At 39.3% G+C, this 26,701-nt stretch overlaps 1 protein-coding gene across 5 annotated transcripts; it reads right to left on the reverse strand.

Moving 5' to 3' along the window:
- Window positions 1-3,677: 3,677 nt before the first annotated feature.
- On the reverse strand, window positions 3,678-23,538 carry SPART (spartin). Of its 5 annotated transcripts, none has more exons than XR_001295381.2 (9): window positions 22,179-23,205; window positions 17,124-17,956; window positions 15,843-16,040; window positions 12,712-12,841; window positions 11,756-11,950; window positions 8,738-8,896; window positions 8,563-8,653; window positions 5,102-5,344; window positions 3,678-4,666 (listed from the first exon to the last, which is right to left on the reverse strand). XR_001295381.2 is itself a non-coding variant. In XM_067291239.1 (9 exons), exons 2-9 carry the CDS (start codon window positions 22,201-22,203, stop codon window positions 5,158-5,160), a joined length of 1,818 nt encoding a protein of 605 aa, XP_067147340.1. In that variant the 5' UTR covers window positions 22,204-22,296; window positions 23,505-23,538; the 3' UTR covers window positions 3,678-5,157. The 5 variants fall into 5 exon arrangements, 4 of the variants coding, with proteins under 4 accessions (XP_067147340.1, XP_067147351.1, XP_067147360.1 ...); XM_067291239.1 differs by adding an exon at window positions 23,505-23,538 and having other exon boundaries at window positions 3,678-5,344; window positions 22,179-22,296; XM_067291250.1 differs by lacking the exon at window positions 22,179-23,205 and adding an exon at window positions 23,505-23,532 and having other exon boundaries at window positions 3,678-5,344.
- Window positions 23,539-26,701: the final 3,163 nt, after the last annotated feature.

Below are 26,701 nucleotides of genomic sequence, written 5' to 3' on the forward strand. Positions count from 1 at the left end.
GGGGTTATGATTTTACCATTACTTTAAGGTGGTGTAAATCAGCATTGTCATCCAAAAAGTTGGCCCTGTAATTTTGTGAATTTTAGTCCTAAGGCTGTAGTTTCTTACATTGAAATGGGCCAGTCTAACAGTTTACTGATGTTGAAATAGCAAGGTCCTGATCCTCATGTTTAGCTGCGTACATCTGCTGCTTGCCTTGTGCCAGTTCTGGCACTTGTCAGTCTTCTCTATGAGCCAATTCAATTTGCAAACCCAGCAGAAAACCAGGAGGAAAACAGCCAAAAACCTAGACTGCTTCCTTCTGGATTAGCGATCCAGCAGGATCTAGTGTATTGGGGTAGGACAGCAGGGAGGTTGAAGTTTGACTATAAGGAGAAAAATTCATTTTAATTTCATTTGTCTGATATATATTAGGACGGGAGGTGATTTCTGACAGTCTCAAGTTATAATTGATGCTATGATTCTAATCACTGAATTACCACTTGAGATGCGGACTGAATGCAAAATTGTCTGAGACACTTAACCAGAAACATAAATTTAGACAAATATTGCACAGTAACTGCATTTAAATTTTAGCTGCTCATTTTGCCCTCAGCATTTATTGAATACTTTTAAGACACATATTGAAAACACATACCACACCAAATCAGTAACTTTAGTAATGACTTGGACCTAGGTTAGCATTCATAGCTAATTGAGTATACTGCCTGCAGCGGTAAAAAAAAATAATAGCAATGGTGTTAACGAGTATTTTTTTTCTTTTCAGTTTCTGAAGCAACTGTTTCAAGATTAACTTAACCAACCTATTGAATACTTCTCAAAATGGGCATATTGAGAGAGCTCAGAAAGAGCCCTGGAATCACAAGAAAGTCTGGGAGTGGAGAGCACACTGTAACTGAGCTGTATCCTGGGCACAGTGTACTCTCTCTGCCCCAAGAGACTTGCTTGTGACCTCCTCTCAGGATACCTTCAGGTCCCAGCCTCAACGCAGGGATTACTAGGTGTCCTAACTAGGTGAGTTCTCAGGAACTAGGTCACAGAGTGCATATAAGGATGCACCCAGGCCGCATTCATCGGGTTGGCACAGGACAGCAGGTCTGACTAGGTGCTTCGCCAGATGGTTTGGGAGCTGGAGTGGGGGAGGAGAAATGTCTTGTAGGACTGAAGTGTTATGTGAGTGGGTTAAAAATTACAAACCAGCAAGATTCTTATCAATTATTGCAGTAACATAGTGACACTTACAACACATGAGAGTTTTCTTCCAGTCCTTTGTTCCAAATAAATAGGTTAAAATTAGATATATGGATACCTATAAATGTAATTCAGTTAAGACTTTTAATATGATTTTTAGGTTAAAATTTTTATTACTCATAAAAAAAGTTAGGAAACTTGGTTGCAACACAGTGTGGCTTGAGAAAAAGAAACTAAGAATCTTATACTTAAATGCATATTTTCACATTGTGTGAAGGCAACAAACACAGATAAGGAGTTACTTAAAAAGTAAGGTATACCAGTTATTGAAGGCAAGTTCAGATCATGACAGTAATTTTGACTTAATGATTGAAGATTCCTTTCAAAGTATTATGACAACTCATAAGTTTTCTTTTTTTTCTTTCGGAAGAATGCAGCTAAAAGTAAAGTTAAATAGTTACTTCAGTATCACCAGTAAATAAGCTATGATGAGTTGATAGCTGTGTGGATAAGGGGAGAGCAGTGGATGTTGTGTATTTTGAATTTAGTAGAGCCTTTGACAAAGTCTCGCATAGTACTCTTATGGCCAAACTGGTGAAATATGGACTGGGTAAGCAGGCAGTAAGGTGGTGGAAAAGAGGCTGGGCCATCAGGTTTAAAGTGTGATGATCAGCAGTGCAACTGCACAACTCGGGGATCAATATTAGGGACAGTACAACTTAACTCTTTATTAACAACCTGGATGACAGGATGGAGTGCACTCTCAGCAAGTTTGCAAATGCTAACAAATTGAGGGGAGTAGTCAGTATGCTGGAGTGCAGGGCTGCCATTCAGAGGGACCTGGACAGGCCGAAGGAATGTTCCAACTGGAACCTCATGAAATTAAACAAAAGCAAAAATGAAGTCCTCCAGTTAGGGTGAGAAAACCTCACATACCAGTACAGGCTGTGGGCCAACAACTGGAAAGCACCTTTGCAGAAAAAAATCTGGGGGGGATCTTGGTGACCTTAAACCAGCAGAGTGGCTTAAGCCCTTGTGGCAGAGATGGTCAACAGCCTCCTGGGCAGCATTAGCAAGAGCGTAGCCAGCAGGTCAAAGGACAAGTACAAGACAGACATGGACATACTGAAGCAAATCCAGTGGAGGGCTGCCAGGCTGGTCAGGGGCTGGCACACATGACATATGAGAAGAAGCTGAGAGAACTGGGTAGGCTCAGCCCAGAGAAAAGGCAGCTTGAGAAGATCTAATTGCTGTCCACAACTATATAACAGGAGGGTGAAGAGAAGACAAAGCCAGACTCTTCTCAAAGATGCACAGTGGAAGGATGAGCAGCAATGCATATGAGTAATTTTGACTCAATGCAAGGCAAAAATATTTACTATCGGGGTCAAGCCCTGGCACAGGTTGCCCAGAGAAGCTGTGTAATGTCCATCCTTGAACATAGCCAAAACATGACTAGATGCAGCCCTGACCACTTGCTTTGAGTAAGTGAGGTTGCATTAGAGAGCCCTAGAAGTCCCTTCCAACCTACACAATTCTATGGTGATTCTAAATAGCTGAACCTAGTTAATGTATTTTGGTGGAAGGCAGTTTTGCAATTTTTGTTTTTTTATTAAAGGATTACAGATTTAGTTCTTAGGGGAATATCAAGAAATAGGATAGCCCAAACTTTTTTTTTTTAATAAGCATTAAACAAAAGCCTTATAATCTAGAGACTCCTTTCAAATGCATGGTTCTAGGCTTGAGGTCAAGAACACTGTTTTTTTTTTTTACCTACAGACTGGTGGGGATGCCAGAGAAAGTAGTGGCATAGAAATGACATTGGAGGTAATCTCTATACAAGACTCAAGTCAAATACTGTAGCAGAAAAGCCTTTGAATAAACAAATTTGGAAACAGCAATGTAGCAGTTTGCTCTATAAACAGCATTAGCAAAACTACTACATCAAGAGAGATGTTCAATGTCCAAATGAGAAACAAACAAACAAAAAAGCTGGGAATGGAAAATAAACCTAAAATATGAGGCTTAGGGAGTACAGCTTGTAGAGGGTGTAAAAGGAAGGGCTGAGTTAACTCAGTATGTGAAGGCTGTTTTATACGGAAGAGGAACTGGGGAGAAGCCTATTGAGCTGTATGCTGAAATTGAAATAGGGGGGGTGAAGGAAGATATAAATAAAATACATTCCTAATGTAAATGCAATTCATAACAACAAAAATGCTTTTGCTAGTATGAAATCTGTACTACTCAAACTGGTCACATTTGCCAGCAGTGACAGATTACAGCAAAAAAACCTGTTATAATGTCCTTTTGCTAGACCTTTTTACTGTGAAATATTTTAAACTGTAATTGATGATTGGGTTTCTATTGTACACATACTCCAAGACTGTTTGTTCTTCTATTACTTCAGAAGAAATCCTAGTTTTTCCACTCACTGCTGCTTACAGTAGATTCACATCATAAGAAAGCCAAGCACAGTTTAACCAGTTTTAATTTTAATTTTATTTAATTTTATTTTTATTTCGTAAATCAGTCCAAGTTACACTTCAAGTGGTTAGCCCCTTTGTTTTACTTTTCTCACACTAAAGTACACAGCTACAGTAACTACCACAAAATGTGCTACCTGTTACTCTTCCAGTAGCTATTTGTTACTGCTTTTTTTTCAATCTGATATACAAATATCACGTTCTAACAATCATTCACAGTTATCTTCTCCCATTATTTGATATGAAGGCGAGTTGTAAATTGACAGTGTCCCATCTGCTGCTGGACCAGTCAAGACTAGAATGTATAGCAGCTTTAAAACCCACTAATGAACTTTAAATAAGCAGCAGTGAAAAAGCATCTCAGAAGGAAGGAGGACTCTTATCAGTTGTTCTACGTGGAGTTATTTCACAGTGCAATAGGATGAAGAAGCTACACAGTAGTGTCTTATATTCCATACACATCTAATTAAAGGTGCTTGTCTTCATACCCTTTAAAGACATACCTTGTGCAACTATGAATTCATTGGAATAAAGGTGCTGACTGTTAGAACTACTTCTTGAAGCAAATACTTCATGTCTTCTATTAGAAGGCATATATACTATGATTTTCATTAGAAGTAATATATACTGGGACCCTTTGTGGACTGGCTGAAAAGTACAGAATGCATAGACATTTCTAGTGGCCTCTCCAGAATTTTTACAGAAAAATATTTTTGTTTATGCAGAAATGCACTTATCCTCTCCATATAAAAATCTCAATTTCATATAATCTTTGAACATTACTTATAGTGCCAACTACAGAATACATTTTTCTAGAGATGCAAGTACCCTCTTATTAGAGGAAATGCTTCGTATCTTTGGTTTGTTCATGCTGGATGGAAAAAATAGTTTTAAAGGGAATGGCTATCTAGTTACCTGAGGTTTGTCTTTCATTTCTTCTAATATGAACTTTGGATAAGATTGGCTTTTTAGTGGCTATGAAAAGAAATTCTCTAGAAAACAAAAGAATAAAACACAAAAATAAGTGGTGCATATTAAATAATGTTTAGTTTTAGTAAAGCTTAGTTTTTGTTAAACTAACTAAACATAGTTAAGAACAGAATTAGTAACCCTATTTGTTCAGTATCACTACCTTCTTTACAAATATAAAGTATTACAAAAATATTCACAATGTTTCTATATTATTCTACTGTTTCAGATTATATTTTGAAAAAAGTGCTTACAGAGGCAAGTTTATTAACTGCAAACTCATATCCTTCAAGCTGTCAAAATCCCTGCATCAATACAGAATGATGAATTAAGGAGACTTTCATTTTTCCCTTGTAAGAACGCCTCTCCAACCTTTATATTTTCAGGTCAAATTAAGTAACAGTTGCTTGAAAAGTATAGTATGATTTGTGTTAAATCACAGTTAGCAATATAGTTACTTCTAAATAGGAAGTTTCATCTCTAATGTAAGGCTTTGAGAAATATTTCATTGTTCTCATTTTTTATCCTTTTTCTCTTTATCCAATACTTTATATTCATCCAACACAGCATGGCCAGTTTCTTTTGCAGTTCTCTTCACAACAGCTTTGATACCAATGTTGTCAATGTTAAACGCTGTCATGCCAACATTGATTGCAGAATTCATAGCATTGTCTGTAGCATGGCCAGCATCATCTCCATACCTTAAGACAGACAAGAGATTTGTAGATATATGTATTTAGCATTTTCTCTTCATGAGAATTCTTTCAAAAGCAACAATTTAAGCATAGTTATGAACTAGCATTGGGTATTTATTTTCTTAAGTGCACAGCTTAAATGTTTAAGGAGTAAAATTAAAAATTACTGAGTCATTTGAGTAAGGGCTGCTACTCTATCAGACAGCATGTTTTGAAATAATCTTCTCCTCTTTAAGGATACCAATATGCTTCTGTCCTTTTCCTCAAAACTCCCTGCCAGTCCTTTCCCATAGTCATGAAGAAAGGATTAGAAGGCTTGTCTATAAAAAATACTTTTTGCAATTGTATATGTGCAAGGTTGGTCCCCTCTCATATCCTGTATTCTTCTATTTAGTTTCTCCAGGGCCAGACCCTTGCAGCTGCTCAAATTGCTCAGTCTGTACCATGGGTAGCAGCACTGAGGAGGAAAGAGGGTGAATACTGTCATAATTGCCTTCTTCACTGTTAGACAAAAAGGGACCAGAGTCACCTTAGGCATTGCCTTCACAGCTGGTACCACCATTGCCAGAATAGTGCTTGGTTAGTACCTTTTCTGTATCACCCTTGCCTTTGTCTACCTGGCATAGTGTGATATTATGTCTGGCGTAAGAGCAACGGACACTGCAGTTCAAAGTCCCAAAAGCAGTCTCACAAGTTAGTGTACCACTGTGACCAAGCAAATTAACCCAGGTCTCATGGGTGCAGAGAACTGCTGAATGAAACAGCTATGTTCAAATGCTAGAGGTAGCTAAACTGATTTGTTGCATGGCCCCTGCAACAAATTCTATTGTGCAATGCAGACCTATCTGAAGTAGCCTGGAGTCAATACAATAGCAAAGGAGAGGAGATAAGAGAGAGAGAAAAAAAAAAACTAAACAGCAAAAGCCTCAAAGCAGAAACCTTGAGGATACGATGAAAATTACTGATACATATAACCTCTCATCTCTCCACTGGATTGTGAGGGGAAATTAGCAGTCTCATATCCTCATTAAATTAATTACTCATTTATGAAGAAAGGTAATGTCTCTGTAGTAGCAGAGAGAGCATACTGAAGGAGAGCAAGAAGTATAGTGAGAGCAATAGCTGTTCCAGGCAGCTAAACATTTCCCCAGAGAGTACTGTAATCAGACAAATCAGTCCAAAAGGAAATACTTCTGACAGCATTAGAATATCAGCAGTTAGGTGAGTTACCTTTGCCCTGCTCTTTTGATCAGAAATTCTTGGAGGCCCTCAAAGTAAGGCTAAAGAGAAGAACAGGATATCAAAGAATCCCAAATCTATCAAATTTTATCAAAAAAATCTTTCTCAGTATCAGTAGAGTAACCATTACAGGTAACAGCTGGAACCAACAATGAAACTGAATGGAAAAAAAGATAGTGCTTTTTTATTTTGTTTTGTTTTTGTTTTTAATTCTCTGATAGAGTAACAGCCTTCAATCATCAACATCTGATTTGCAGATCACAGAATTAGTCTCACAGCAAAACAGCAGTAAATATTTGCCAACCTGATTAGTCATTTTCACCTCAGGAATAATAAGCCAGTTTTCTGTAACATCAGTACAATAGGCAATTTCATTTAAAGACAGATCATGGCTCATCCAATATAGATAAACTAGTAATTTCTTAAATATTTGATAGTTGATTTTTTGCCTTGCTTATCTCAATTGCATCATTTGTAACTTTTTTTTTTTTTAAGAAAAAAGTTGAGCAGATGCAGATACTGTAGTTATTTATACCTTTGTAAAAACCCAGTAAGTTAGAAGCAAGATACTTTTGCAGAACTAGTACTTCTGCAGCTACGTTTTCCCCCCAGTTCTCACTGACTTATGCTTACAATAAACATGTCTTTATAACTCTATCAGGAAAGGTAATACAGCTAAGTTTTAGCTGAGTTTGTTTACATAAAGACACTGTGATGATGCTCCTTTAGCACGGTTTACATTAAGTGGTTCATTAAAGTACTTGGAGGGCAGAGGTCTTTTGTCACTGAGGCAAAAAAAAGATATTATGTAGAATTTTAATATATTTATATAGAATAGAATCAAAAGATGGAAGAAATCCTCAATTATCAAATATTGTAAATTCTATTGTAGTTAACTGCAGCATTTATTTACTTATTGTTTTTCACTCTTAGGGGCTGTTGATTGCTGATCTCCATATTTCCTATTTTTACATCTAAAACAAAAACATTAATATGAATTTATGTGAAAAGAGTACCAGTACAATGCCTTCTGGCAGTCCTATCAAAACCCAAACATGTTAGCAATAAAGCAGCATTGACTAGCAGCTTGCTATCTTGCCCCATGTCTGTAGTTTCCTATCTGAAATGCACTAGAACAGAACCCTGGATGTCAAACCACTAATGTCCATATTATGTTGTTTACCTTGTCATCTTGTTTCCTGCTGCTAATGGTCTGTATGTTCTTTCAGCATCCCTTTTTTAAGTCTCTTCTGCTACGCTTACCATCCTACATGTTTACTTCTCACATTTCATTATTCCTACTGCACTTTGAGGGGTGTATTTCACACATTTTGCAGTTGTTTCATAATCTTCCCTTAATTCTCCCTAGTATCTCTCACTATACACAATCATCGACTTTGTTCCTTCCATTGTCTTAGTAACATGCTCCTAAATGTTACTGTCCTCTTCCCCCCCCATCTTTGTCCAGGAATATCTGCATTTTTGAAGCTGTGACTAGTGTCTCTTCTCATTTCATCCTATTATTGCTATTTATGCTTTAGATTTCCTTACAGAAATTTCTTTTTGTACCTCCTCACTTTGGTCTGATCTGCTGATAGTTGAAGTCACTTCTTCATTTTTCTTAAAACTTAGTTAAGTTCACATAAATTAAGGATCAGAGCTGAGAGGTTTCAAACAGTAACTTTTTTCATAATGATATTATTATATTGTAGCAAAAAGATATAAATCTGAACAGTATTTGTCAACACTGCCTGAAGCTGTAATACTTCTAGAACAGAGCTAGAAAAACTTCAAAAGCATTGATTCATTTCATATTTTACATAAAGAGCACTATGGTACACTTAACAGCATGTCATGCACTGCATAACTAGAGCAAAGCAGATATTTTAGTTAACTTCCTTGCACTTCCACGAGCTTTGTTTGCCAGTATTCATATACCAGGACAACATGTTGTAGAAGATGAAACTAATAAAAACATAACTTACTTGTATTTGACAGTTTTTACAGTTTCAGTTGAAACACTTTTAGCAATGCACTTGGCTGCACTTTCTAAACCTTGCCATACTGTTGAAAACCCTGTAAAAATGAACAGCTTATTTGAGTTCATAGCACTGAAAAATAACTTATGCAATTAAAAAAAGTATAAGAAATTTTTATTACCTTGAACTCCACTTGCTGCTACCACCAGAGCACCATCAAAAGTGGATTTACCATCTTTGTCTTTCTTAAGAGATTCTGGAACTAATTTGCTGCCATGCTTCTTCACATGTGGAGCCAGCTCTTTTCCAACACAGCTTGCTATAGAACACACTCCCTCAACTATCGTAAAATAATGGCATGCAGATTATTTAATAAGAACACTGAAGATTTTTCTTTAAACATCCTTACTGTTAATTAGGAAGTAAGCTTCACTGAAGTCTAAGGTGTTACTTCTATTTTAATATGCTGATTCTGAAGACAGACTCTAATCCACACTTAAGTATCCAAAGAGTATAGAAGCAGCCTTATTTTCGGATTCTGAACAGCTCCAATTCCTAACAAACAAATAAGGTTAGTATTGTGGCTAAAAGCACTTCAGAAGAAATAGATACTTGTCGCATACTCTTATTTAAGGCCCATTTGGAATTTAATCGGGCAAGGGATGTCACGGACAATAAGAAAGGCTTCTTTAAATACATCAGCAACAAAAGGAAGACTAGGGAAAATGTGGGCCCTTTGCTGAATGGGGTCAGGACCCTGGTGACGAAGGACACATGAGAAAGCAGAGATACTGAATACCTTCTTTGCTTCAGTCTTTACTGCTCAGGCTAGCCCTCAGGAATCCCAGACTCTGGAGACCAAGGAGAAAATCTGGAGAAAGGAAGACTTTCCCTTGGTCGAGGAGAATCAGGTTAGAGATCATTTAGGCAAACCTGACATCCACAATTGCATGGGCCCTGATGGGATGCACCCACGAGTGCTGAGGGAGCTGGTGGATGTTATTGCTAAGCCACTCTCCATCATCTTTGAAAGGTCATGGAGAACAGGAGAGGTGCCTGAAGACTGGAAGAAAGCCAATGTCACCCCAGTCTTCAAAAAGGGCAAGAAGGAGGACCCAGGGAACTACAGGGCAGTCAGACTCATCTCCATCCCTGGAAAGGTGATGGAGCAGCTCATGCTGGAGGCCATCTCCAAGCATGTGGAGGACAAGAAGGTGATCAGGAGTAGTCAGCATGGCTTCACCAAGGGGAAATCATGCTTAACCAATCTGATAGCCTTCTATGATGGAATGACTGGCTGGGTAGATGAGGGGAGAGCAGTGGATGTTGTCTACCTAGACTTCAGCAAGGCTTTTGACACTGTCTCCCATAACATCCTCATAGGGAAGCTCAGGAAGTGCGGGCTAGATGAGCGGACAGTGAGGTGGATTGAGACCTGGCTGAATGGCAGAGCTCAGAGAGTTGTGATCAGTGGCACAGAGTCTAGTTGGAGGCCTGTAGCTAGCGGTGTCCCTCTGGGGTCAATACTGGGTTCAGTCTTGTTCAACTTCTTCATCAATGACCTGGATGAAGGGACAGAGTGCACCCTCAGCAAGTTTGCCAACAATACAAAACTGGGAGGAGTGGCCGATACCCCAGAAGGCTGTGCTGCCATTCAGAAAGACCTCCACAAGCTGGAGAAAAGGGCAGAGAGGAACCTCATGAAATTCAACAGAGTGAAGTGCAGGGTCCTGCACCTGGGGAGGAATAACCCCTTGCACCAGTAGAGCCTGGGGGATGATCTGATGGAAAGCAGCTCTGCAGAGGAGGACCTGGGGGTCCTGGTGGACAACCAGTTGACCATGAGGCAGCAATGTGCCCTTGTGGCCAAGAAGGCCAATGGTATCATCAGGGTTGCATTAGGAAGAGTGTTGCCAGCAGGTCGGGGGAGGTGATCCTCCCCCTCTATTCAGTCTTGGTGAGGCCACATCTAGAGTACTGCGTCCAGTTCTGGGCTCCCCAGTACGAGAGAGACATGGGGCTACTGGAACAAGTCCAGTGAAGGGCTACTGAGATGATGAAGGGACTGGAGCATCTCTCTTATGAGGAAAGGCTGAGAGAGCTGGGCCTGTTCAGCCTGGAGAAGAGAAGGCTGAGAGGGGATCTTATCAATGTATACAAATATCTAAACGGGGGGTGTCAAGAGGATGGGGCCAGACTCTTTTCAGTGGTGCCCAGCGATAGGACAAGAGGCAACAGGCACAAACTGAAACACAGGAAGTTCCCTCTGACCATGAGGAAAAACTTCTTTACTGTGAGGGTGACTGGGTACTGGAACAGGTTGCTCCGAGCAGTTGTGGAGTCTCCTTCTCTGGAGATATTCAAAAGCCACCTGGACACAATCCTGGGCAACGTGATCCAGGTGACTCTGCTTGAGGGGGGGGGTTGGACTAGATCTCTGGAGTTCCCTTTCAACCATTCTGTGATTTCAAGTGACTATTTCCATTACTTTGTTATCTCCAAATTACAGCTAGGGAACAAGCTGGGTTTTTTCCTCATATTGACTTCTGGAGAAGTCTTTCTTACAATTGTCCTTCTTACCATCATTCCAACTCTTCAAAGCAGTTTTACAGTATCCAGCACAACTGGATTTTAAACACTGATGAGTCACTAGACACTAAATCCTAACATTAATACAAATAAATAACAGAACGAATTTACTGAGAACTGCTCTGATTACTCAGCACCTTTGAACACTATTTGGAAGTCCATATTCAGACTAACAGACTTGTTTCAGGCATGTTTAAACTATATGTGCATGTGCACACATAAACACCCTCTATACTGGTCCACTGTGTATGTTAGTAACTTGTGACTCTACAGCTTTTAAAATACACGATTAACTTAAGAAAAAGAGAAGCCATTTTGAATTAATTATCTAAAACCTAAAAAAAGATGCCAAACTAAAGACTGTAAAAATACTCTGCTGTAGAAACTATTCCTTTAAGAAAGAAAAACATGCCCTCAAGGGCATACAGTAAAATTATTCCTAAAGCATGTTCTCTCACACAGGGGATAACTAGGCACAAACAACTAATCTTTGAATTTCATCAGGTCAGTCCCTTCTTTAGTTCATTGACTAAAGAAACCAGCTCTCATTTTACAGACTATCTATTCATTAAGGCAAAAATATATTAAATTATGAGACGGAATATTTTACCTAAAAATTGGCTGACTTTCACAGCTCCTCCAGTAGCCTGTTTTGCTACATGAAGCCCCTTTGCTACAGTTGGGTTGACTTCCAGAGGTTTTTCTTCCGGTTGAATGTGTTCTCGCAGTTTAGAAGCTCCTTTGTGGATAGCCTTGCCAGTATATTCTGCTCCTTTCATTAGGCCCCAGCTTACCCAAGAGGCACCTTCAAAACAAATTATTTTTCTTAATATGTGTAGAATTTTACACACTAGAATTCTGAAAGCTTTCCTTCCTCCGCTTCTCCAGCACTGACTTCAGCAACATTTCTGATTATAGTCTGCAATTACACACTTCCCTGAGTGGGCCAGCATAAATTCCTGCAATGATTTCTGCTCCTACACCATGTATATTTTTCCATCTCATTTTATTTAAGTCCACTGTAGCCAGCCTTCATCCAAATCTCAGTTTAATACAGATATTCATTTTTTTAATGGATATTCAACTCCCAACAGGGTCAACAGTAATAAAGCTGCACATCTTGAAGCTATTAGCATTCTGAAAATGTAAAAAACAATCTTCTGTCTTTGCATTAGCCCTTCCAGCAGCTTCATATTTCTTTGTGATGTGGTCATTTATGCATTCCAGTGCTTATCTGCATAAACCACAGTAAATGCACACTTTAGCATAACTGCTTATACAAGAATAAAATTGTTCCATCACAGTGGTTTGAGTCATACAGGGCAATAACCTAATTTACATGCTTGAATTAGGAATCTAGACCATTTGCTATAAACAAATCTGTCGCTGGCAGGGGATTCAAATTCACATTGTTTTAACAGAACACACCAAAGTATCTTTTAGAGGACTACAATCAGAAGTGGTGAATAACCATTTCTGACCACTCAGCCTTTACCAGCATACATGCATTTAAGTATTACTCACAAAGGTGAGTTATTTAATGTAATCCCCTTACTATGACAGTACCTGACAAGATTCCATGGGCAACTTTCTCGCTCCATTCTGGCAACTCTTTCTCTTTTTCCCCTCCTTCAGCTTGTGGTTGGATATGTACAGTCTGAGGCAAGTTAATCACATCACTAGAGGCTTCTGAAGGCTAACAAGTGAAAGTAAACATCTGAGAATCTACTTCACAAGGCACCAAGATTTTTATTTTAGATGGTCATACAAATCTATTATGGGGAAAAAAAAAAAGCCAGTGCTGTGTGTTCCTCCAACAAGTGTACAGAGTCAATGGAAGTTTGTGATTCAATCACTTTTCCACAGAAAGGCTGTATATTAAGAAAAGCTTATCAAACAAATAAGCATTTTCTGTAAACTTTCTTCAGTTACAATGAAAAGATCTGCTTGCCAACAAGGCTGTCTGGTCAAGCAACAAAGCAGGGGTAGCTGACAGTACAATTTAACTAGCAGAAAAGATAAAAATGATAGATGAACAAGTATCTTATCTTCCCAGAGGGAAGTCAACTCTACTGTTTTTCAGTATGGGAACTGCAGTCCCTGTTCTTCATCTTTGCTCAAAGAATCCAGCTGCACTAAAAGAATGAAGCTGTTCTGGTTGTTTGCTCCTCATCCTTCCCTCCCAAATTTCTAAATAAAGGAGATTATTCATTCCATGTGCTGCTGACGCTTTTGCAGATTGGTACAGCCAAGGAACATTTCAGAACTGTGCATAATACTGTTCCTCTTGGGTGGATAGATTCTGTGTGAATTCCTCTCAAACTCTAGAGTTTCTGGAGTAGACAGTCACTAGTTATTAGCAACCACGATCACAGTGTGGTTAGTGTTTCTAATAATGGTACCATGACTTTACATAGTTTGTAGACAAAGAATAATTGAACTTTAACTAGAGAAGGCAGAAAAATTGTAATAAATTTAGTTTTTAGTTAGAATTCTGCAATGTAAATATCAAAAAGTAAATGTTTCAATAATTTAAAACAGCACTGATTAGCAAGGGCTAAAAGAAAAAAGACCTTTTTTTTCTTCTAGAAGAGCCTGTATGAAAGCATTCCTAGATGAGAGCTATAAACACAACAGAAAACACAAAACAATAGTATTTGATATTACATGGAATCCTTAGATTCCCCTAACGTATTTTCTGAAAATAAAAATAGGATCCTGCACAAAGAGTAAAAAAGAAAAAAAAAACACATTAACAGGAAAGACTAGCTTAAATCTTAGTAAATTGCTACCCAGAAAGCTAACAATGTATCACTATTATTTTGTATACACTTGCATCATATTATCATTCTTTTTTTAGTATCACTGACTTGTAGTATACCATCAATTATTGCTTGACAGCGGTGTGAAATCTTGTTATCAAGATATGTTTCTGTTTTTAGCATTTGATCATTTTGCAGAAGGGGTGCAGAAATAATCTTAACATACAGAGCTATAATTTAAAAAAAAAAGGCAAAAAAAGCAAAAGAGGAGGAAAAAAAACCCACAAGGTATGTTCCAGATACAGTTTAGTTATACCAAAGTTTGGGTCACCATGTAGAAAAAGGTTCAGTGAGCCTCTGCTAAGGAGCTGAAATGGGTTCTCTAATGTGAAAGACAACTCCATACTACACATATATTACATATAGTTGTTAATTAGATTCTCAGGAATACTATATAAAACAGGTAGAGTTAAACAGCCAGCAGACTAGGCTTTGAAATGTTTTGTCCAAAGGAAAATTTTGACTTTGCTGTATGACAAAGTTTTTAAGATTCCAGAAATCTGCTACTCATTTTCAGAATTTAGAAGCCTGCAGTAATTGAACAAGCTCTAAGTTAAGGGGGGAAAAAAAAAAGAAAAGAAAAAAAAAAAGAAAAAAAAAGGATTGGGACACGTGGCATTGTGTGGAAATCGGCAGGAGCATACACTGCTGCTGTCAACCAAGTCTGGAATCTCAGCAGTTTTAAGTTGTATTTCAGTGACAATTTATATTTTTCACACACACAAAAAAATTTAGAACCACTGTCCCAGAATTTACCTGGACTTTGTGGCCAGACATCTGTTTTAACTTATCTTCAAAATGTGCTCTCTCAGTTGCTGGGAGCTCTGAAGATAACCCTACTTTCTCATGGGATCCTGGCACCTGTGACATTATATCAGGGAATGTTAACAGAAACATGGAATTTTAGGACAATACGGGACTACTATAATCTGAACTTCTACGCAGGACAGATCACAATTTTACCCAGTGTCTCCTGCACTGAAACAAATCAAAACATCACACAACTGTGTAGTACTTTTAAAGTAAAAATTAGTGGCCTCTTGTGCTAGTGAAGTCCCCTGCTGAACTCAACAGGATTTATAACACAACCAAACTCCACCCAGGTGACATGTTGCAAACCGGATCCTTCCAACTATTCGTCTGAGTCATTCAACAAGATGGTATCTTTCATGAAAAGATATAATTTTGTTATTAGTTTTTAAGTGGTTATTGATTGTTATTCCTCCTGAAATGTTGCTCCAATGCTCTGTTACAGCCATCATTAACATTTTTCACCTTATTTCCAGTCAATGTATCTGACTGGTTTGTGCCTTTGTTGGATTATGTTTTTTCTGTTTTCTCTCTGCTTAAAATTCTGCTACAGTAAGGCACCAGATTAATCTATTCTGAGAACCCATTTTAAGGCATATTTTTGAGGTATTCAGTATTTTCACAGCTCTTCTTTGAGGAGCTTAACCTTTTTAAACTGTAGACGTACTTGGGTACAATATTCCAAGAATGGTCTCATCAAAACTATATACAGAGTGCATGCATGTGCACGCATACTCACAGAAAAAATGTGCTTTCTCCTGAACAAAAATTTTCATTCACACCTATGTTCTGTTCTGGGAAAACAGTGAAAATATACAAAATGACCATTTCTTTTCTGTGCTTACAGTTTATTATTTTAAAATTTCTATCCTCCCTATCTTATGGTACGTACAGTTTCATTCCTAGGTGTGCTTAATCTTGTCTATGTTATTTATTTCACATTGTTGAGCTCACCAAACAAGACACAGAACTTTGCAATTTTATACAAGTAAATATAATCAGGAAAATATATTGATCATTTCTACCTTTTATTATTAGTTTAAAAGAGGCAGCCCTGGAATTTACCTGGATTCGAAGATCAGACATCTGTTTTAACAGATCCTCAAAAAGCTCTCTGTCAGCTGCTGGAAGTTCTAAAGACAACACTACTCCCACATAGGACCCTGGCACCTGTGACATTGTGTCAGGGAACATGTAGACTCCAGTACTGCAGCACAGAACAGGAGACTGATTACACATTAGAGGATACATCCAGTCACAAACCTGGAAAAGATAAGGACATAAAGGAAAGATTATTTCTACAAAGTAAAGGATCCTATTAACAAGAAAGAAAAAGAAATGTACCCATTAGCACTGAAAACTTAGTTTTCTCTACAGTTTAATAAGTAAAATAAAAGCCTTATGTCATCTTGAAAAAACAACAAAAAAATCCATGGTTGTGAGAATATCATCCTTGATTAGCTTTGACAGTCTAATATAGAGAAAATACTAATTCTCACAGGATTATAAGTCAGCCTGGTAGCCTCTTAATTGAGACCTAGTTATAGACGCAGATGAAGCATTCAGCCAAACAAATCAGGATGCGCAGTGCCTGTAACTTCCTGTAGATCTCAGAACAGGTTTATATGGCAGAATAAAGAGAAGCTGCCATTGGCATAGCTACTGCCAGCAGAGGTAGAGGGGAATGAGTAGAACCCAATACCACGAAGGGTTTTTCTGTTTCTTAAAGTTTCCTCTTCAAAGATAAGACCTCCAAGAGCCAAACAATCTTAGCAGCAGCAAAGAGATCCAAAGTCAGAACATGACCAGAAATGGTCTGTGTTACAGAATACACCCAAATAAGCAAGCATGGACTAGAAAATCCAAATAATGCGTCTTCTCCACTTGTAGTTCAGAGCAGATTAACATTCTGAATTATCAATTCTCCAAGTTAACTGCAATATCTGACCACTGGTTCAGACAAAGAAGCAAGTAGTGTGTAAACCTATTTTATATTGAAATGTTATAATCAATGTGTCTTCTTTATTTGAAGGAAAGGAAGTTAGTTTTATAATATGAACAGAAGTGTTAGGCCAACTCTCTTAGGAAATGGAATTCATCAAAACAGTAAGCACTCAAGAACCTGAGGAACACCTAGAGGACATTTCTCAGAAAAGACATGCAAATGTACATTAGCAGATAACCGTTTCTCCAACACGAAGAGATTCTTTCACATTCTCTCAGACAGCTTTCAGTTCAGAAGAGCAAAAGCTTAAGATGACAGCCATTTAAAATTTTATGACATTTCTGAAATATAATTAAAGGAGAAATTTTTGTTTGTTTGTTTTATCATGCTTTATTCGTTACCTGAAGAAATGCAGGTGGATGATTCCGGGCCGTCTCACTATCTGTATCCAAGAACTTCACGATGCGTAAATATCCAGGATATGAAGGAGCACTAACTTGCCCATCAGGAGTCACAAAGAATATCTGTACTCCTTGGGGAATCAAGATCAACTCATCTGCATCCACTCCCAGACTTTCAAGGGGAGGTGGCTGATTACACTTGCTGTAGTAGTCCTCACCTACAGTTGAAAACTCCCCAGAGTCTGTGCCATAAGACACAGTAAAATGGCCATTGGTAGCTTGAGGTGTGTAGGCAGGAGGTGCTTCATTTGGCAGACAGAGAGGTTTTGGAGGTGATGGACTCATATCTGGAGTTTGTCCCTCGCTCACAGTTGTGACATTTCTGCTTGCCACAGGTGGCTGGCGTGGTGCCAACAGAGAATTAGGCGCAGGAGGTCTTTCTGGCTTCTCTTTAGAAGGAATAGATGGGTATAATTTGGGCACCTCAGCAGAGGCACCTGTTGCAGCAGGACTTGTTTGAGCAGTGGGGGTGTCTTGTTCTAGAACACTGAGTCGAGCGTGAACGTTTTGGAGGGTCTCCTTCATCTTCTGTTGCATCTGCCTGGCGGACTCCCACTGGGATCCAACACACGCAGGACCCTGCGATGGAATGCTAATTCCTCGGCGCAAGTGGTCAAGTCCTTGCTTATAGTAATTTTTTGCCTCCTCCTTCTGATCCAGTTCATCTGTATTCAGTCCTTTATTGATAAATATAAAGGCTTTCCTGTACTCTTCATTGATAGCTTTAATATTTGCATCTTCTTGCATAGCTGAATCCTGCACTTGTTCCATTACTGCAAATTGGAATAAGAGTCAGTAAGATTGTTCATAGATGAAACTAAAAGTTTATCTTATAACAAAATGTCTTCTAACTGATTGCTAATGGTGTTCATACTGTGTGTATTAGCAGAAAGATATCTAGTTGCTTGGTACAAAGTCTGATTTGTTATGGTTATTGCCTATTAACCTTTAGTTTTAGAATATAAGATTCCAAGTTGGCATGGAATTTAACTCTGTAATCATCAAATCTAATTACATCACAAACATATATTTCTTAAAAGTTAAGCATCAGAAGAATACAGAGATGCCTGATATTCAACTTTCCATCTTAAAAAGTCTTAACAACAGTAGCAAGTTGTGAAGGAAGGAAAAAAAAATCTAAATTTACTTTTGATAATCTTTTCAACACCTTGGGTATTTTTTTGGAAAAGTTCAGTTAACATTCTGTATATTTAAATAAAGGCCTGAGCTTATGAACTCGCTACATTTTCACTATATGATTTAAGGGAAAGCACTTAATGGATTTAGGCAAATCTTAATATACTGATATCAACTAATATCAACACACACACAACTGGGAAGAAATACTTTGAACAGTTAAAGTTGTGCTGTACAAAATGACAACAGTAATATCTTGCATTAAGGGAATTACTGATTTTCTTTACAGTGTTTATAAAGGCAGAAACAAAAATGGCGTTCTGCCTCCCTTGCTCCCCAGATGCAAAAACCTGATGCACTGATAAGGACAAAAGGTTCTAGCTTTTGCTTTTATTTTGTAATGGATTACTCAGCCAGCTAGCCTCATGTACATTTCAACAACTGAGGAGAAGAAAATAATCTGATAGGCTTATTTGAACTTTAAAATGTGTACAATCACTGTTTTACTAACTAAAGTTCAGTCTCATCCAAATGCAGCAATATAAATTATTCTTGGACTAAGGCAATATTTACAGCACACAAAATGTAAAAGAGTTCCAATGAATTTTTCTGCTGATAGCATTGAGACTCAAAAAAAAAAGACTAGTATACTAGAATAATCAACTTGGAGAACAACAAAAATGGGATACTGCTTAAATAGGAAAGACCATACATTTTCAAGAGAAACTCCTGTAAGTTGGGAGGAAGAAAGGAGAAAAATTTAGAGGCCTTTGTCAATCACACAGTGATAACAAGTTACAAAAAGTGTGGCCATGAAAAGGTAAGTGAAATCCAAAGGAAATCAGGGAAGAAAAAGATGCTTCCATTACACATACAGAACCATTAATGCCATTGTACAAAGCATTGCTGAGACCTTACACAATGCTAAGCAACATTCAAGAAAGGTTCATCAAAACAGGAAGAGATGTAAAGAAGGGTAACTGAAATTTTCTGATGAACTAATTGCTTGTCTGCAGGGAGAAGAAAAATATGTTTGGCTTATTAAGCTAGTAAACTGGAGAGATTGGATTAGTCTCTATAAATACACTGGATGAAAAGTAAAGAACATCTGAAGAAAGTAAGCCAGGAAAGAAGAAAGGAACTATTGAATACAAACTTTTGTTAAAATCCTAAAATAGTACCTGCATTTCAGTTTATTTAATCTCTCTTCTTGTTTTATGCTATCAATAAAGCAAGAGAGAAAAAATTACAAATGGGAAAATATCCTTCCTCTACTCCAAAAAAACCCACAAACTTAAGAGGTGCAGGTCACAAAAGCAGGTGCACCAAGATGCAAGGTCTGCGTACTGTGCTCTATTCCGACATCCTTTATGAACAAAATGCAGATAGCACTCATGTGACTGAAGCATCTCTAGCCACATGACAGAAGTATCATGCAATCTGGTATGCTTCTATACTTCTACGATGTGGCAGAATTACCCTTTGTGCAAAACCACTGATGTGTGCTTTTCAGTTCAATGACAGATAAATAGCTAGAAATATTACAGGAAGCAGCCATGGAGCTTTGAGAAGGCAGCCCACACAGAGCAGGTCGCAAGCCACTCAGCTCACTTGGCTTGCAGCCCATTCCCTATTATGTAGCAGAAAAATGAACCTCGGGCTGGAGAAGCTTTTCTGGTTGACCGCAGTCACCCACTGGCTATAGGCTCAGCAACTTTGATTTAAACTGAAGAACACTGTCATAAGAATAAATGTGTATTTAATAACCACCAAGGACAAAGATTAAAAGTTATAAGTATGCTTTTGATCAGCAGAACAGCAAACAATTATACTGAAAATAATTGGAAAGAAAGCCAGCAAGATTGTGGATAGAGCTGTATTCTTATATGAAAGATTATATGACATCACTCATAAAACATCCATTGGTTATTAAGCTCTCAGGTAATGAAACAATATAGATATTAATCAAGTATACAGAATAATTTAAGATATGCATGGTCAAATCATTTGTTAGAAAAAAACATAGGGACTGCTAAACCACATCATCTTGTGCCAACACTTGTATATATTAATGAAAAATCACTTTTTTCATTAAAAAAGCACAAAACTTAAAAACAACTTTACAGTGAAGAACATCAATTTAAAAATTATCGAAAGCTTCCAAAACACAGAAAACGTTTAGGAAAGAAAGAATATAGTTTAACCTAACATCACAGTTTACTTCTTTTTGAGCAAAATTCAGTACTTTGATACTTTTAGTGGCTGCGAAACCAATTCTGTAACAAGTCCCTTACTGAGTCTTAAGGCTCTAAGTAAGCAATTCACTTGTGTGAACATGATTCAGTCCCATGGCCTATTTTGCCCCATGTGTTTGATTTGTTGGGCTAAGCCCAAGAAACTATCCAGATTTTAAGTATATCTTTTGCTTGAGATTATTAGCATAAAACAAAAAGCAACATCAAGTAAAATAAAAAAGTCACAGCTACATTTCAGTTTAAGGGTGAATTAATTTATTATTTATTGTATGCCTGTAGCGCTGTCAACAACATTGTTCTTGCTAAAGCACAGGCTTTGTTAAAACTAAAACAGATCTGGAAGAAAACAGAGATGTCAGCATGATCAGTGTATACACGGCAGTAGTGTGTGGCCAAGCATGGCAGAGATACATAAACAGGCTCAGCAGTTCTAAACAGTGGGAGTGTTATCACTCATCTCTGATTTTTGTTTGAAACACCTTGAATATGTGGTATCTGTATAGCACAGTTCCATCAAATTATGCATTTTGGTGGCAATGCACTTGGAGATGGAGGAAGGAACTCACAGTAGGCTTTAAGTTTAACTAAAGAGGACTAAAAGCCTGAAAAGCTGAATTTAATTCATTCTTATTAATTCTTTTATTAAAAGAATAGACATAAAAGAGGAATGAATATGCTAAGTAAGATAGTAAGCCACCTTCCCTGAGAAAATTGTATTTAATCTTGAGATAAATTAATAATTGGTGATAGGGAAGTTCTACAAAATAATGATGGTATGTCAAAGTAAACAAGGCAACTGGATTGCTCTCTCAACACAAGAGCAAAGAAATATTCTCTGAAAAAGAACATTTAAAGAGTAATATGTTCATATGCAGTCAAGCTCCTTGGTCATTATTTTCAATGTATGATCTTAATTAATATAGTATTTAAGTGCCTTGCATGCTTTAATATTTATCCATAAACCATTTATGTGTTATATAGCATCTTATTTCCTTCATTTTAAAGCTGGAATGAATGGCAAAGTGCACATTGCCAAACAAGAGCGAGAGAGCGCCATAAACCAACGTTTGGTCCCATGGCTGGATGCACAGATTTGCCCTGACTTGTACTTCTTAGCACTAAATAAGATTTAGAGTAACTTGTCTTTGAGAAAGCTTGTCCAAAACCAAGCTAAGAAAAGAGCTAACAGGCACTGTAGATAATCACGGATCAATCCGGTGCTCAAGCTCATTCCTTAGCCCTTTTTCATTTATCAGTACAGATGTACTCTGTGGTGCTAAGTGACTCGCCCAAGGGAAGCTACAGTGCAACAGGGAAACTTTCGTTCAATTTGATATTGTAGGCTAATATCTCAACTACTTGGCCATTGATCCTCTGAAGCAGCACACCTTAAAAAAACAAACAAACAAACACACACACACTTCATTTTAAGAACAGTTAAATTGTGGACCTCACTGCCTAAAGGTAACTTTGAAGCCTAAAGCTTATTAAAAAGATTAAATATCCTGATTGACAGAGGTCTCCAACTCCCTGTTTTTGAAGTTTGGAGGGGGGATGGGGGGAAGAAAGGGAGGAAAACAAGCAAACAAAAACCAAAACAAACCCCTTAATCCAAGGCCTCTTTCCATATGTCCATATGTCCTTAATTCAACACCTCTTCCTATACATCAACTGTTTTTCTATCAGTCACTGATTTCAAAGATGAAGAGCACGAAGGAGAACTACAATGCAGACAGAATTGTTTAAGCCTTATTTCTTTAGGGAAAGAGCAATTAAAAGAATATTAGTATCTTTTGAGAATAATGAGAACATACTGAATTAAACCAAGCATTATAAAGAATTTAAACTAGTTAGACAGTTTCCAGCTGATAAGTGTAGGCATTTTTTTCTTTTATTTAAATCAGTTTATTTAAAAGTAGTCCTGAAATTGTTCATTATGTGGTGGCTTACAGCAAATTTTTAAGCACTTAAGGCTAGATAATAACAAAGACTGGATGAAAGAGTAAGTCAGTGATCTGATCTAACATGGTAATTCCTTCTCTCTTACAATTACTGAAGTCTTCCATACAACCCCCATCTTTTAACAGTTCATTTATATCATCCTCTTAGGCCAAGAACCTACTTTCACCTAGCCAGCATATCTAATTTTTCCCTCTTGGTACTACTGCTGTCTCAAGCCTATTTTGTCCCAATAAATGCACTTCCTTCCCAACCCCGTGCTCTGTAGTCCCATCACACCCTCTCAATGCAGAGCTTTCAGGCTTTTGAGTCCTCACCTACGCTGCACTTCTCTAAAAAGGAAAGGGAAAAAACAATAAGGCAGGTAATTCCTTCCCTTCATCACCCAGCTGTGCTGCCCAGCACTTCACAGTACTCAAGTACAAACGCATTGCCACAATCTAGTACTGTATGGGCAGAAATTCAGCCAATGCCATGGAAATTTTAAGAGTTATGCAAGATAGCTATTTAACACGCTGCCATTAGCAGTGGACCTGTCCGTTTCCAACCATGGCCAGTTTCCCACATACAGACAGAAACAACTCGGGCCCAACCCCTATGACATGAATCTTTTAAGAAGAACAAAACCCAAGGAGCAGCTTCCCACGCCTGCAGGCCGATCCCGCGCTTCCCCGGACCCAAGCGCCCGCCGCCCCCCCGGCTGTTACCCGCGCCCGCCGCCGGCTGCGGGGGGCCGCCGTCCCCCCGGGGCCGCCCCCGCCCGGAGGGAGCGGGGCGGCCGCGGAGGCCGCCGCGGAGCGGGCCCCGCCGCGCGGCCTCGACGGAGCGGCCGAGTCGCAGGCGGCCCAACCGCCTCACCGCGGCCCCCGCCGCAGCCTGCCCGCCCCCGTCGCGCTGACGGCCGCCCCGCAGGACCGGGACCGGGACCGGAGACCGCTGCCCGACCTCGCCGCGGCCCGGCCGCCCTCACCGAGCCGCGCCGCCGCCGCCTCCCCCGTCAGGCGGCTGCGCGCGCTCCGCCTCTTGGCGGAGGGCGGGGCACGCGGCCGTGGCGTCACAATGCCGCCGTTGGGGGTGCGCGGGGCGGGGTGGTGGCCCAACGGCTCCGCGGTGGCGTTGCTGCCGCGCGGGGGCGGTTTCGGCCGGCCGGCCGGCGGCAGCTGCGGCGTCGCGGCGGGGTCTTCCCGCTGGGAGCGACCCGTGCCCCGGGGGGGCTCGGAAAGCTCCTGTGGCTGGTGGAGCCCTTCAAGCAGCGGGTGCCCGTGTGGGGGGTGTGCGGGAGGTACCCGCGCGTGTGAGGAGAGACGGTGCGCAGAGCATCGTTATAATATCTGCTACTAATAATAACTACAGCTTAATTAATCAAAGGGTTTAATAAATATTGGCTGTGATTTGTGTCTTCCCCGACTTAATCCCGTATGAGGAAAAGGGAATTTCCAGCAGATGTTTCAGATGCTCTCCTGCTGCTAGGGAGCAGCCTGGGAGCTGGGCTGGGAATCTGAAATGATGAGATTTGAAATTTGTGGCATCTGAAAACAGGCTTCGTGGCTGGCCCAGGCAAAAATAGCAGGATATCTTGCTGTAACTGGGGTGTCTAGTTTTATATTTGTAGCCGGTAGTCAAACGGGAATTTAAAGAAAGGCTAAAAACATCATTATGAAGCTTTAAAATCTTCCCCTTTTATGTCACGTATTTCAACTTTATTTTGACTGTTACTTCAAATATGGTCACAAAGTGACTTACTTCTTTGTTAGGAGACATGCCATGTTTGCGGAGGTGATTTTTTCAAGATGAGGCTCCTTCCTGACCGTGGGGAAGCTAAAGTAGGCTGTTTCCTAACTGTATCATCTGTGGGAGTTAGGAGCTTCATTGGTCCACTGATGTTATGAAAAAAACAGAGGAAAATGTTCTTGCTAAATTTCCAGCACCTGCCTTAAACTAGCAAGACCCCAAACTTCCCAGTGAAAGAGCTGTTAGAAATTGTGAATGTAATCAGGCAATATATTATTTACTTGCTACATTAATAATCATAATACTAAGAATCTTCTGGAATTTGACTTTAACAGAGAAAATTTCAGACCACATGATTTAAGTCTAACAAAAGCTGTATGTGTATTATTACCCTGTACATGCTTTTCTACCTGAGCTAGCTCTTTTAGCTCTATTCTGCTTGCCAGGAATGGTATAACTATTTTATCAGAAAGCTCTGTTAGAGCTAATTTACTTGCTTTCTTAGGTACAGTTATTCAGCTATGCCTATGCTAATTGTGAATCAACTTTCTCTGACATACCCAAAACCATAGATCATAGGAAACTGATAGTAAACTTTGTGTTTAGTTAGTGGCAGCCCTACTCAGCACAAGTCTTGGAAGATGTATTTGTTTCTCAGCCCCATTTAGCCCTGGAGTATTTCTAGAAATTTGTTACGCATTACAGTTTCTAGAACAAAACTTGTCTAGGAATTCTCTGTTCCTGACTTATGACTTACCTGCTCTTTCTCTACTGACGAGAAACAGAGACCAACCTGGAAGAGAGATGAGACTTCCACAAATCAGCTCCTGGGATAGTTTCTCTCTTCAAATAAGCATGATGAGGATGATATTCGTTAAAGAGTATGAGGTACCATGCAGATGAATGAGCATAATAGATGTGGTTTGAGCTGGTGGAGAGGGCCCTAAACATTGGTTTAGGCAGATGGTAGCTTGGCCTCAAGTAACTGTAGATGACATTGAATTATGTTATGTGTGTGTATATGTAAGGTTTATAAGGAACTAAAAAACAGTTTTATGATGGAAAATGACACTCAACTTTGTTTCCAAGCAGTGCTGCAAGCACTGATTATTTTATATGCATATGCAGGCATGAATTTACCTTGAAAAGATAAGAGTGACTCCAGCCCTGCCTGTTAGCATCATGTGGTGCAATTCATAAGCATTTAAGGACAGAAGAGCCTCCGTAATGGTTCAGATAAGGTGTCCATCTATCTCGGATGACCATCAGTGCAATTCCATGTCCTCAAAATTCGTCATGAAGTTCAACAAAGGCAAATGCAAAGTCCTGTACCTGAGATGGAATAATCCCATGAAGTCAATGCAGGCTGGGAGCTGACCAAGAAAGCAACTTTTCGGAAAATGACCCCAGTGGACTACAGGTTGAACATAAATCAGCAGTGTAGCCTTGGGGCTATGAAGGCTAATGGCATCCTGGGCTGCACTGGGAAGAACAGTTGGCTGACAGGCCAAGGGAAGCAGTCCATTTGCATTTACTCATTGTTTGTGAGAGCTTGTTTGGAGCACTGTGACCAGTTTTGGGCTCCCCAGTACAGGGAAGATATTGAGAAACTGGAGTGAGAAACAGTGGAGAGCCACTAGATGGTCAGGGGCTGGAGCCCATGATGTACAAGGAGAGCCCAAGAGAGCTGGGTTTGTTCAGCCAGAAGAAGAAAAGACTAAGAGAGAGCTATAGCTGTCTTCAGCTACCTAATGAGCAGACTATTGTCAGAGGTGCACAGCTAAAGGACAAAAGGCAATAGACACCAACTGCAGAAAGGGAAACTCTTAATTCAGTACAAGGACTTTTTTTTTACCATGCAGGTGATCAGATATGGGCACAGGTTGCCCAGGGAGGCTGTGTAGCCTCCATCCTTGGGGGGATTCAGAACTCAACGGGGCAAGGCCATGAGCAACTCGACGTACTTCAGAACTGTGTATGCTTTGAGACAAGGATTGGACTAAATGACCTTCAGGGGTCCCTTCAAGCCTATTTTTTTCTGTCAAATAAATACTTAAACAGAAAAAGAAAACCCTAAAACAAAATGGTGGCCATAAGCAGATACCTAGACAAGAGTAGGAACAGCATATGATTCTTCATCTCAGAGCTTTCCTACTGCAGTTTGGTTCCCTGGTTTAAGCAGAATATAGAAATAGATTAAATAAATCGTCTGAAAGACTGCCGAAATACAGGTCAGTCGTGGGTAGATTTAAGTGATGAGGCTTGCTTTTATTTCTTTAAGAGCACAAGCTGTGGGTAGTTTATATGGATCACTTGAAAGGATGCCTCCTAAAGAGAAAAATTTAAATCAGTCAGTAGAGAGAGCTCAGCTTTTTCAGTAGTTCAGCATCTTTCAGAAACAGTCCTAAGTAATCTCTTTTGCCATCATCATCTTCA

Source organism: Apteryx mantelli, chromosome 1, assembly GCF_036417845.1.
Source record: "Apteryx mantelli isolate bAptMan1 chromosome 1, bAptMan1.hap1, whole genome shotgun sequence".
Taxonomy (NCBI): Eukaryota; Metazoa; Chordata; class Aves; order Apterygiformes; family Apterygidae; genus Apteryx; species Apteryx mantelli.

What these genes read in the sequence shown, in the direction of transcription:
- SPART (XM_067291239.1), bottom strand. Translation starts at nt 22,203, where the DNA reads ATGGAAAGAGGCCTTGGATTAAGGG. An exon ending in TGTCTGATCTTCGAATCCAG is followed by an intron (nt 12,842 to 15,842) that starts GTAAATTCCAGG and finishes TTCACTTGTTAG; the next exon opens with CCTTCAGAAGCCTCTAGTGA. An exon ending in AGCAGCAAGTGGAGTTCAAG is followed by an intron (nt 8,654 to 8,737) that starts GTAATAAAAATT and finishes TCATTTTTACAG; the next exon opens with GGTTTTCAACAGTATGGCAA.